Raw genomic sequence first — 13,067 nt, forward strand, 5'->3', positions numbered from 1 at the left:
GAAGCTGACAGCTTGGGTGGCCTTCCCCTGTGAAGGCCTGGTCAGACCACATCTGAAAGATCCTATTTGCATGTCTACCCACACATCCCTACCCCCAAGGTAGACTGGAATGAAAATGGGGTGGGGATGGGAGAACAGTTTTAATTGGGACTCTTGATCAGTTTACTCCCGGCTATCTCAGTCTGCTTCCTTTGGAGTGCTGGCTGGAGTTCTGTGAATCTCGTTAGAGATGGTTTGATATGCCTTCCCAGGAGACTGGTATTGGCAGGGATCCCCAGTTCCTTGGTACAGATGGTTTAATCCAACTCATCCAGTCAAGATGGCACTGTAAATTTATATCTAAACACATAGCAGTAATACACAAAAAGATAAATTCTAAAAACATAGTCATACACTCCCCCTCCTTCCCCACACATGAAACGACAAACATCCCTGTAATGAGAAATGGAGCAGGAACACAAAGAGGAGAGCAGGGCTGAAGCTGCAGGCCTGCTGGTCTCTGAGTCTGGAAGCAGGAAGAAGCAGCTGGAAATCTGGAGTAACAGAGCTGTAAAGTTCTCCACATGAAGCATAGAGTTAAGAGTTTGTACACTGCTTGAACCCAGGGGCTGGGAAAGTAGGCTGAAAAAAGTTGCTTCCAACCCTGCCCTGGAGCTACAATTTATTATAAAGATGCTTATCTAGGGAGAAAGAGCCTCACATCCTGGACCTAAGCTGAGTGACTGCTGTAAGACATGATTCTAGCCTGGGAGAGCCAGAGGACCTGGGGAGACCCCTAAATGGGGAGGCAAAGTAAAATATAAGAGAGAAGATGAATTTATACACCAGAGTTTTGAAATGTGAGGAAAACTAATGAGAAAAAAGAACCAATAAAGATCAAAGAAAAATTTACCCCAGAAGAAATGAAAATAACAGAGTAATTAGAAAATGTCTTTAATATAAATAGGTTAAGGACCCTCAGAGAGATAAAGAAACATGAAATCCTTTAAAGAAAAGAAAGTGAAGTTATGAGTACCTGGCTGGCTCAGTCAGCAGAACATGTGACTCTTGTGACTCTTGATCTTGGGGTCGTGAGTTCAAGTCCCATGTTGGGTGTGGAGCCTACTTTAAAAAAAGAAAGAAAGAGGGGCGCCTGGGTGGCGCAGTCGTTAAGCGTCTGCCTTCGGCTCAGGGCGTGATCCCGGCATTCTGGGATCGAGCCCCACATCAGGCTTCTCCGCTGGGAGCCTGCTTCTTCCTCTCCCACTCCCCCTGCTTGTGTTCCCTCTCTCGCTGGCTGTCTCTCTCTGTCGAATAAATAAAATCTTAAAAAAAAAAGAAAGAAAGAAAGTGAAGTTATGAAAGGAAAAAGAAACAGGAAAATGTCAGCATGAAAAGTACTAAAAATTCTAGCTCTGAGAAATAGTGTCGTTTGAATTTTAAACAATAGATAGAGCTCTGTCCTGGACACAGAGGATCCATGAATTGGAAGCCGACATTGAGGACTCCATCCAGAAGGCAGCACAGACATGGAGGATAGATTGAGAGGCTTTAGCATACATCTAATAGGATTTCCAGATATGAGTCAAGAAAATGGTCAAGAATTAGTATTTGAAGAGAGAATGGCTGAGAATTCTAGAACTGAAGAAATAACATGAATACCAAACAATAAATAGATATCTGGGCATAATATAGTGAAACAGCAGGCAAGAATAAAGAGGAAATATTAAAAACTACCAGAGAAAACAAGAATTCAGAGGAGTGACAATCAGCTGACGTACATCTCATCAATGTTAGACACCAGAAGGTGATAGAGGGGTATTTTAGGGAAGCTAGAACTCTCCACCCACTATCATTCAAGAATGAGGTGAAATAAAGGTATTTCTGGACATACTAAAGCAGTTTTATCACCTACAGACCTTTGCTAAAAGATCTACCGAAGGTATGGTTCATTAAGAAGAAAAGTAAACCCAGGGAAAGGAGCTCATCATCATGAGCACAGAAATTGACACATAATGTTGATAAATTTAATTAACTATAGGACAATATATCAGGATGCTTTCTGCTATAAGTAACAGAATAACCCACAGTGACTTAAACTGTAGGAAAGAAAAAACTTAATTCGTTTATAATGAGAAATATGGAGGTAAGGAATTCCAGAGTTGAGGCAGTGGTCCAGTACTGACAAGAAGGACCCTGGATCATTCCGTCTTCCTTCTCTCCCATCCTCAGGGTGTAAGATCTCTCTCCTCATGGTTTTGAGATGACTGGTGCAACTCCAGGCATATTATTTCCCCGTAACATCCCAAGCCGGAAGGCAAGGAGATGCTAGCCGAAAGGAAGCTTTTGAATGTGCCTCTTTTTCAGGGAGACTCCCAAGAAAGCCCCTGCAGACATCTCTTTATGTCTCATTGGCCTGAGCTGGTCCATCCTTAGACCAATTCCCAACGATAGGGAACAGGCTTACTGTGGTTGGCTTTGACCAGGTTCGCCTCATCTCCTGGGACTGGCTCCTTTGTTGCCTGAGCAAAATCGGGATTCTGTTGGCAAGAAAAAAAGGGGATTAGCTGCTGATAGGCAATCAACAGTGCCTGCCACAGATGGCAAAACACACAAAAATCCAGTGTCTGGTTTGTTTTTTAATTAATGAAAAAAAGGAAAACAAATTGTTGGCCACACGGTCAGGGAAGAATAAGGTTAGAATGAAGTAGGGAATTTTATTGTTAAATCACACCAGTTGCTGCCTTGTTCAAGGGAATAGCGCTGCTGAAAACTTTTGGACTTCATTAAAAAAAAAAAGTATACTAACAATGTAAGATAACCACTAAAAAAAGAGAAGTATAATTCCCAAGCCAAGAGGGAAAAGAATGGTGGGATCAGGGGTAGCATAGTGTGTCAGTCCAACAGAAGTCAGGGAAGGCAAAAAGAACTAAAGAAACAGTAAAGAGAGCACACTAAGGTAATAACAGAAGTCCAAATGCATAAATGCAATGGATCACATTCATGTTTTAAGAATAAACGTATGGGCACGTGGGTGGGTCAGTCGGTTAAGTGTCTGCCTTTGGCCCAGGTCGTGATCCCAGGGTTCTGGGATCGAGTCCTGCAAGGAGCCCGCTTCTCCCTCTCCCTCTGCCTGCCGCTCCCCTTGCTTGTGTACATTCTCTCGCTCTCTCTGTCAAATAAATAAAATCGTTTTTAAAAACCCTATCATATTGTATAAAAAGCAAATAAGTGGCCTGAAGCATGGAGAGACCTGTCATTGAGACTCAGGGACTTACTAGGAATGGCTCTGGCTGTTGTCACTGCCAAGTTCTGTTCTTTAAATGACTTTCTCTTCCTTGCCTCATCTTTCCTCCTCTCTCCCCAACTGTTTCTGTCTGGCCTTGTCTGCCTCACTCTTCATATAACGTTTTTCTTTTTTTTTTTTTTTAATATTTTATTTATTTATTCATTCGACAGAGAGAGACAGCCAGCGAGAGAGGGAACACAAGCAGGGGGAGTGGGAGAGGAAGAAGCAGGCTCACAGCGGAAGAGCCTGATATGGGGCTCGATCCCATAACGCCAGGATCACGCCCTGAGCCGAAGGCAGACGCTTAACCGCTGTGCCACCCAGGCGCCCCCATATAACGTTTTTCTAGACTTTGCTTCCTGCCCTAGTATGGATGTGTATAGCGAATTCCTGGGCTTTTCTCCTACAGGAACGAATGCCACTGGGACCCCTTGAGTGTGGAGCAGAGCTCGGCCAGAGCGGAGCTGGAAGTTGCTCGGAAGGAGCCCCGCATCCCAGGGCTCCCCTGCCCCACCCTCTCCCATCCCCCAGAGCCTGGCATTCCTCCCCCAGAGCCTACCTCTTAAGGTGCAACATTGATCCTCTCATAGTGAAGACTGATGGGTTACTTTTCTAGGACCTGTTTGGAAGTTAGCCAGAGTGATGACCACGGGCTTGAGGAAATCTGTTCGCTCCCTTGCTCTCTGGTTTCCTGACTGGTAACCCTGAGCAGCAGCAGCAGAAATACAGAGCTGAGGGCTCAGAGTGGATGTGCAGTCAAGGAAGGGAGGCACTCGAGAGGCAGAGGCTGCCTGAGGGTGTATAACTGGGGCGCCAGGAGGGCCTGAGTCACTAGGAGAACTATGATGGGTCTCTGCCAGGGGCTGGTGCCAGGATGTTGCAATGAGATGACTTCACTTAGCCGAACATGCAGAGGGGAAGCGACCAGTTCTCAGGCACATCAAGGGCATGCCTCCCTAGGTTTGAGATGTGTGTCAGGTCTCTTCCTCAAGATAATGACTGCCCCGCCCCCCAGGCACCTTCTGCCAGGGTAGGCTGTTGCCACACCCAGGAGGCGGGGAGTTTGCTGGGTTGCTAGGCTGGCAGGGATCTGGGGGCATAGAGAACCCTTCAATTGTTGTACCCCAGTTAGTGGGAAGAACCTCTGTGGTAGCCATTGGGTGCTTGTGACAGGAGCACTGGCCTTGGAGCCATCAGACCTGGAGTGGCATTAAAGCTCTGTCACTTACCGCCTGGCTGACCTCGTTCAGTTAGTCTTGGGATTTCTGTGAATACTGAGAGGCTATGCCCCCAAATGCTCAGAAACCCATATAACATCATGCGATGTGAGTAATCTGTGGTTTGATGCCTTTACGTTGAGGCTCTGGGACACATCCTCAGGCTGTGTGTCAGTGGGTGGAAAGAGGGTACTTTGTCAGCATCTTGCTGTGTTTTTTTCCCTTCTCCCCACCCCTTCCAGATTCAGGCCTCCCCTTCCCCCCATCCTCTGAGCCTTATTTTGACATTTCTTTTCTCTGCCTGCCAAGAAGATTGTGTTCAGCTGCGCTGGTCTGAGGCTGTGCTATCCTGTGCTTCATTAGGTTAATTCGATGGCTTGTCTCCTGGGAACTGACCAGAGAAAGGCTCTAAAGCTGCCCTACCCTCCAAAAGCCAGTCTCCCCCGCCCCGTTCTTTTGGGGCAGACTTTGCTGCTTGATCCCATATGCCTGCTTTTCCTCTGCTCTATCTTCGAGTTAAAGACCCCCTTTAGCTTCCATTGGTTGCTCAAGTGTGCATCCCTTGGTTGGTAGAAGACTCTAGGGGAGGGAAACCATCCATTATTCAAGGTCCTTGCTGCCCCTGACCTTCTGGATTATGGTCGCCAGTTCCTCTGTTCAGCCTCAGTATCTCAAGCTCGGCCAGCCATTCAGGGGACATGTATTGTTGAATGGTCTCACCAGATTTGCTAAATTTGTGGCCACAAACCAGTCAGAAGACCCAGCACTGCTCTGCGACCTACTAAATTTCCCATGTATCCTAGAGGACTGTTTCACATCTGGTCTCTGTCAGTCTCCAACCCCATCAATAAAGAGACCCTCCTCAGTTTCCTACTACCGAATCACTCCCTGTGTCTGCGCCCCACACTCTGCTTTGCCTCCTGTTTCTCAGGTAGACCTTCCCCTTGTAGGCACTGGCTCCCATCCCTTCTTACTACTCAAGGATTTTGCTTCTTGGCTGTCCTCTCTTTTCCCTGCAGCATTAACTTTTCCCTGTACCAGCATACAAACATTCTGCAGTATCTCCCAACTTAGTTCCCCCATTCTACTTTATCCCATTCCCCCCCTTTTTTTTTCAGTAACAACTTTATTGAGTTATAATTTGCATATCATACAGTTCACCCATTTCAAGTGTACAATCCAGTGGATTTTAGCCTATTCACATGGTTATACAACCATCACCACAAACAATTTTAGAACATTTCATCACCTAGAAGGCAATGCCAAACCCATTAGCCATCGCTCCCTATCTCTCCCCAACTCCCCACCCTAGGCAACGACTATCTGCTTTATGGATTTGCCTAGTCTGGAAATTTTATATCATATATATATATATATTCTTTAAAGAATGAAAATTTAAAATGCTATTTCCACCACCTAGATTAAGGAGTAATGCATTACACAGTACTTCTGAAGGCTCTGTAGGCCCCTCCTTGATCTTATCTATCTTCCTGTCCCTCCAGAGGAATTTCCTGCATTTCCATGATTTCTTTTATTTTCTGTATTGTTTTATCTCCTGTATAGAGAGGCATACACTTAGCTTTGCCTACTTTCTAATTTTTAATGAACTCCTACTATTGACATTCATCCATGACTTACTCTTCTTGCTCAACATGAATAGTTTTTTGGTCACATTCATCCCTACTGATGTCTGAAACTAGGGTTCATTCATTTTTTTTTCTGTTTGCAGTTTTCAGCTTTTGCCCAGTGGTGTCTTGAACATCCTTGTATGTCTCTTGGTGCACATGTCCGTATGTACCTGGTAGTAGAAATAGTAGAGTGGATTACAAACCCATCAGAAAGGTCTTAAATTTTAAAAACAGAAAATTTCAAGGACATGGAACAAATTGAATTCTTGTACATTACTGGTGGAAATGTAAAATGCTACAATGACTTTGGAAAACTATTTGATAATTTCTAGTAAAAGTTTAGCATACACCTACCTACCCAACAATTCCACTCCTAGGTATTTACCCAAGAGAAATAAGAGTAGGTGCCCACAAAAAGACTTATACAAGAAGTTCAGGGCGGTTTTATGCATAACAACTCCAAATTGGAAGCAACTCAAATGTCTAAATGTGGGAAAGAACAGATTACAGACATGTACAGTATGGATGAGTCCCCAAAACATTGCACTGAGCGAAAGAAGCCAGATACACAAGAGTAGATAATAATGTGTTTATATGAATTTCAAGAGCAAATAAGTGTAATATATGGTGAGAGAACTGGGTATTGACTAGAAAGGAACACAAGGGAATTAACTCTTTGAGGTAATCGAAATGCTCCATGTTTTCTAATGGATACATTGTACCATGTACACAGGTAAAAATTCGTCAAGCTTTACATTGAAAGACCTCTGCATTTTATTACATATGAATTAAACCCCAGTGGAAAAAAAAACATTATCACAAGTGGGGGTGAGATTTGGGGTGAAAATGAAACCCTATACTTAACCTGTTGTCAGGGTTCACCTTAAGCTTTAAATCTGCTTAAAATTACAAGCAGGCAGAACTCACTGGATTTGTTACGATTTTAAATATTCAGCCTTTCAGTGAGAAAAACCATTCATTCTCACGCAAACCTGAGGAAGATTAATCTCTGAAGATGTCCACACAAAGGAAGTCATAAAATAAATTAACCCAGGACAGCTGGGGGAACTTTCTAGTCTCACATTCTGTTCCCACACCATGTTTTCTGGAGAAAGATGGTTTTTCATTTCTCTTTTAAAAAACATAAAACACCACTGGGATATACTTATGTCTGTCTTTATTAAGTAATGCCAAATTATCTTCCAAAGAATTGTACCAATTTATTGTCCCAACAGTGGTGTGTTAGTGTTCTTTTTTTTAATTCTTTTTTTTTTTTAATTTATCTGAGAGAGAGAGCACAGTGGAGGGGAGTGGCAGAGGCAGGGAGAGGCAGACTCCCCAGTGAGCAGGGAGCCAGATGCAGGGCTCGATCCCAGGACTCTGGGATCATGACCTGAGCTAAAGGCAGATGCTTACCTGACTGAACCACCCAGGTGCCCTGTGTGAGTGTTCTTAATACTCTATATCCTCTCCCAGATCTTGGTACTGTTTTTTTTTTTTTTAATTTTCCCATAAAAATCCTAGAAGAGATCTCAGGCAGTAATGTCTATGACATTGGCCATAGCAACATTTTTCTAGATATGTCTCCTGAGGCAAGGGAAATAAAAGCAAAAATAAACTACTGGGATTACATCAAAATAAAAAGCTTCTGCACAATGAAGTTAACAATCAACAAAACTAAAAGGCAGCCTGCAGAATAGTAGAAGATATTTGCAAATAACATATCCAATAAAGGTTTAGTATCCAAAATATACAAAGAACTGATACAATTCAAAACCCCAAAAATAAATAATAGGCAGAAGACATGAACAGACATTTCTCCAAAGAAGACATCCAGATGGCCAATAGACACATGAAAAGATGCTCGACATCACTCATCATCAGGGAAATGCAAATCAGAACCACAATGAGATACCACCTCACACTTGTCAGAATGGCTACAACCAAAACACAAGAAACAACAAGTGTTGGTGAGAATGTGGAGAAAAAGGAAACTTCGTGCACTGATGGTGGGAATGCAAGCTGGTGCAGCCACTGTGGAAAACAGTATGAAGATTCCTCAAAAAGTTAAAAATAGAACTACCCTATGATCCAGCAATCACACTACTAGGTATTTACCCAAAGAATATAAAAACACTAATTCAAAGGGATACAAGCACCCGTATGTTTATCGCAGCATTATTTACAATAGCCAAATTACGGAAGCAGCCCAAATGTCCACTGATAGATGAATGGATAAAAAAGATGTGGTGTGTATGTACAATGGAATATTATTCACCCATAGAAAAGAATGCAGTCTCTCCATTTGCAATGACATTGGTGCAGCTGGAGAGTATAATGCTAAGCGAAGTCAGTCAGTCAGAGAAACAAATACCATATGATCTCTGTCATATGTGGAATTTAAAAAACAAAACAAACTAGCAAAGGAAAAAAGAGAGAGAGAGAAACCAAGAAACAGACTCTTAGCTACAGAGAACAAACAGATGGTTACCAGAAGGGAGGTGGGTGCTGGGATGGGTGAAACAGGTGATGGGGATTAAGGAGTGCACTTGTCCTGATGAGCACAGGGTGATGTACAGAATTGCTGAATCACTATTTTGTACACCTGAAACTAATATAACACTCTATGTTAACTATACTGGAATTAAAATTTTTAAAAATTCCTCCAAGAGCCCATGTTAAAATGTAAATCAGGTTATGACACAGCCTTCTTCAAAACCCTGCCATCAGATTTGTAATAAATCCTAATCCCTTCAAAGAGGTCTGTGACCTGCCCTCAGCCCTCTGCGCCTTCCTCTCCGCCGCCCTTGCCACCCTCGCCGGCTTCTTGGGCCTTGTTGTTCTCTGTTTTAACAGGTCAGGCTTGTTTCCTTCTCATTCTCTTTGCACTCTTTGTTTTCTCTCATACCTCCCTGTAATTTCCCTTTGTATTTGCACCTAGACGAGAAGCTCCGTGAGGACAGGATGGGTGTGTCTTGTCCCACACTGTCCCCGTGGCCCAGCGCTGGCCCATTAAGTATCAGTGGAATGAACAAACAAGTCCCCAACAGCCAGGTGGCCCCAGAAGACTGGCCTGCTTCCCTTTGTGGGTACCAGAGTGTGTGTGCTCCCTCCAACTTTTTTATATTGGTGTGTGTATGCATGAGCTTAATGTGAATGATCACGGCAGCTGCGAGGGGAGAAATCAGAGTTAGGCCGTGGGCAATTGGAAAGCATGAGATTCCACTGGAGGAAACAGTGTGCATGAAAGCACTTCACAAGGATTAACGCTGGGTGACTTCTGGGATTTGGGGTGCATGTCTAGGGGCCTCTGATGTTTCTTAGTCTCAGCAGCAGTTCCTCCCTGTGTCTCTGCCCTCAGCACATGTTGATCTGCTCAAACTCCTGGGAACAGCTTGGCCGTGGGGTTCACAAAGCAAGGGCTTTTCCTGGGGACTCCACTTCTTTGCTCTTCCCAAACACGCTGACAAAACTAGGGCCTTTCCTCTCCCCCACAAAGCAGCTGGTTACCTCAGGTGCCCCCTTCATTGAGTTAGAATCCCAAGGAGTTACTGACTTCCCCAATGGGGGAGAGATTTCCTTTGGAGCTTCCTGGGCCTGCTTCTGCCCAGCCCCCACCTTCAGTGGCCACAGTGGGCTGCTCACCAGAAACCAGGTCTCCGTGGAGAGGCCCCTCAGAAAGTCACTGCTTCCCTGGGCCACATGCCTTGTGGTTGGCTCTCCCCAGGTCACAGGACCTGTAAAACCAAGTTCTTTTCCTTAGATGTTGGGTGTGGAAAGGGGTAAAGGGAGAATAGGAAGAGACAGTGACCTGGCTTCCTATTTACAGATGATCAGCCAAAGGCCATGCATAGAATCTGGCTTTCCAAGTGGGTGCAGTAAAACATCCAAAGTAAAGCGTCTTGGAGCTGGCGCTGCTGGAGCCCCTGGGAATGACAGCCAGGTACCCTGGGTGAGACATGAGAGGAAACCTTCACTCTTGACCTTGGGAACCAGCTCCCGAGTCTCCTTGTCACTTGTCTCAGAGCCCTTTGGTCGTTGAAAGAACTCACAGGCCCCTTTCTGTGCTCTGGCGTGTCACAGGCTTTGGAACCTGATAGACCTGGACATAGATCTCCTCTCTACTCACCTCTACTCACAAGATTGTGACCTTAGGCAAGTCTTTACTTCTGCTAGTGTTGTTTCCCCACCCAGAAAATGTTCTCCTTATTGGAACGTGCTAGTTCCATTCCCTGATGGCTTTGTGGTTTGGCTTGGCTCCAGAAATCTGAGCTGCCGCGTGGAGAGGGCAGCTAAGGTTCTTGAACACAGAGTCTGAGAGGCCTTTTCTAAAGCTGCCGGCAGCAGCCAGAGGACCCTGGAAGAGCTGGCTGGAGCTGGGGCTTTCAGCAAGGAGCTGTGAGGCTCCGGGGCCAGGTCAGAACTGGGGCTAGCCGGATTTCGAGAAGATCTGGTGGGGACAGGCAGGCAGCCAGATTTAAGTGATTCCCGTGGCGTGGAGCCAGCGCACAGGGCCTCACTCTAAGCCTTGTTCCTGAATCTTGCCCGGACTCCCTTGCACATGGCATGGATTCAGACTCCTTTTCTCAGGGCCCATCTCCAAACTGCCAGCCTTTTCTCCCTGCTCTTGCCCGCCAGGACAGCACAAGGCCTCAGACTGTCCATGCCCCCAGGGACCCTGGCTTTCATTTCATCCATAAGATACAGATGAAGGCAACTGCCCAGATGGCTGTATGGTGGGGGTGCTGAGCCCCGCACCTCTGCCTCCTGACACAATCAGGTTCTCTCCCTGATACCACAGTGGGAAGGATTGTTCATGGTTCACTGAGCTAACCCAGAAATGCCTCACCTAGAGCCCATACCCAGGAGAGGAGGGGGCGAATCCCAGGGCAGAGGCCCAGCCCTCCCCCACCGACCTGTCTCTTGCTCAGAGGAGCTTGTCACAGGTACTCAGAGGGTAGAGAGCATCGGGTGAGGAGTCCTATCTATAGTCTCCTGTAATCTTTCCTCTGGGCCATTTTCTCTTCAGTTTCACCTGAAATTAACCTCACATAGCTGGACTCGGAACTTTCTAAGCCTGGTTCTTCCATTGAATCGCCATGGACTCCAGGGAAATAACTTTATGTCCTTGTTTACCTTCTGGCTAATAAGTGAGAGAGCGAGCTAATCTCTTGCTCTGCAGCCCCTGAGAGCTAGCTGTGGGTGGGTAGAGGGGAGAGCCCTTTCGTCCACCCTTTGGTTAAGTGGGTGTCTCCTCTACTGCTAGCTTTGTCTCCTCTGGGACTCGGGGGCGGGGCTGGGGGAGAGCATGTGTGTGTGTGTGCGCACGCAATTTATCTGCACATTACTTTTCCTCTCTGCAATTTCAGGGTCATGCTGCGGCAGCCTGGCGCCTGACGAGTGAGGGGGAACCTGCCAGGGGATTACTGCTAGCACGAGCTAACAGCAGGACAGCAGGCCTCAGGGGAGTGGGGATGGGCAGAGAAGCCCGCCTGCGAGGCTGGGCCGGTGGCACCAAGGAGGACTGGGCCCTGGCAGGGAGCTCGGCACACGCTCAGCTGACCCAGACGGCATTCGAAGCAGGTCCCTGCTGAGCAGCAGCTGTTCCCAGGCCCCAGAGGACCTCACAGCAGGAGCAGGAGCTCTGCGAACCCCTCTGCAACCACATTTGGGGCTGTGACCATCAGGAGACGAGACCAGCACCTCGAATGGGAAGCGGAAGGGCAGAACCTAGTGCACGGAGGATCTTGGTCTCTGCGGCAGAGTTTTCGGACGCCCACAGAGCTTCTTGGGTTTCTTCTCTCAGGACTGGGGCTTTGTTCCCTCCTCTGGCAGAGGGGTTGGGCCAGGAGGGCCAGCTTCGGTGGGGACAACTCTCGAATGGAATCCAGGCCACTTGAAGCCCATGTGCTGTCTGCTGTGATTGGGGTTCGAGGGCTTCCCCACTGCAGGGGACGAGGGGCCGCCTCCGTGTCTGCTCATGAACCACAAGGACCCCGAATGCTCCAGACTGGACCATTTCGAGCCACCAAAGAGGGGGGCCCCCAGAGCTGGCAGCCAGCAACCCCAAGGGACTAGAGGGCTGGGATGGACTGACCTCCCCCTCGCCAGGGCAGCGGGACAGTCAGAGCCTCTGTGGCCCAGCTAGTGACAGAGAGACCCGATGAAGCCATAAGCTGGCACTTGAGTGGCTCAGGGACAGGGGAGCCACTCCTGCCTACTGTGCTTTCTCCTTACATTGAGGGAGGGTGTGGTAAGGGACCCCTGCCTTTGTCCCCTCCTTAGCACGTGTCCCTATGCCCTTTGCACGTGGTGCCAGAAGAGGCAGGCTTCGCTGTGGCTGGCCTGTCAGTGGGCTGGGAAAGGAGTGGCCACGGTGACACCCACCCGCCCACCAGGCTGGTGGTCTAGCCCCCCGGGGCGCCAAACCATGAAGTGCTCCCTGCGGGTGTGGTTCCTTTCCGTGGCCTTCCTGCTGGTGTTCATCATGTCACTCCTCTTCACCTACTCCCACCACAGCATGGCCACCTTGCCCTACCTGGACTCAGGAGCCCTGGGCGGGACCCATCGGGTGAAGCTGGTGCCTGGCTATGCCGGACTGCAGCGCCTCAGCAAGGAGGGGCTCACCGGCAAGAGCTGTGCCTGCCGCCGCTGCATGGGTGACACTGGCGCCTCTGACTGGTTTGATAGCCACTTCAACAGCAACATTTCCCCCGTGTGGACCCGAGAGAACATGGATCTGCCTCCAGATGTCCAGAGATGGTGGATGGTGAGAGCTGCGGCCCCTTCTGCCTCCCCTTTGCTGTCCCCTCTCCAGGGGTCTGTCCCCCTGTTTGGGAGTCACTCTTCAAGTCCCCCTGCCCCAGCCCTGGGATTTTGGCTGCCTGTCTTCTGGCCCCCAGAGATGTGACAAAGTATTAGGTCCATTTGACCAGAGCCATCTACTAGGGTCAC

The 13,067-nt window shown here is 47.5% G+C and overlaps 1 protein-coding gene and 1 long non-coding RNA gene across 10 annotated transcripts in view; one reads left to right on the forward strand and one right to left on the reverse strand.

Moving 5' to 3' along the window:
• ST3GAL2 (ST3 beta-galactoside alpha-2,3-sialyltransferase 2) overlaps positions 1–13,067 on the forward strand; it is a 48,479-nt gene that overhangs the window by 19,684 nt on the left and 15,728 nt on the right. For 8 of the 9 annotated variants that reach the window (XR_005835623.1, XR_005835622.1, XR_005835625.1 and 5 more), the window contains exon 2: positions 11,483–12,882. Coding sequence is in view for 4 of the 9 variants with exons in the window: in XM_040633568.1 (XP_040489502.1) it covers positions 12,544–12,882 (339 nt within the window). In the remaining 5 variants the exon portion in view is untranslated. Of the gene's footprint in view, positions 1–9,942; positions 10,057–11,482; positions 12,883–13,067 lie in introns of those variants that run through there. The other variant, XM_040633571.1, reaches the window with a different exon arrangement.
• Positions 1,993–5,600, reverse strand: LOC103673573. The gene is made up of 2 exons (XR_571427.2): positions 3,828–5,600; positions 1,993–2,519 (listed from the first exon to the last, which is right to left on the reverse strand). It is a non-coding gene; the product is annotated as an uncharacterized LOC103673573 (long non-coding RNA).

Source organism: Ursus maritimus, unplaced genomic scaffold (assembly GCF_017311325.1).
Source record: "Ursus maritimus isolate PB19 unplaced genomic scaffold, ASM1731132v1 scaffold_19, whole genome shotgun sequence".
Lineage (NCBI taxonomy): Eukaryota > Metazoa > Chordata > Mammalia > Carnivora > Ursidae > Ursus > Ursus maritimus.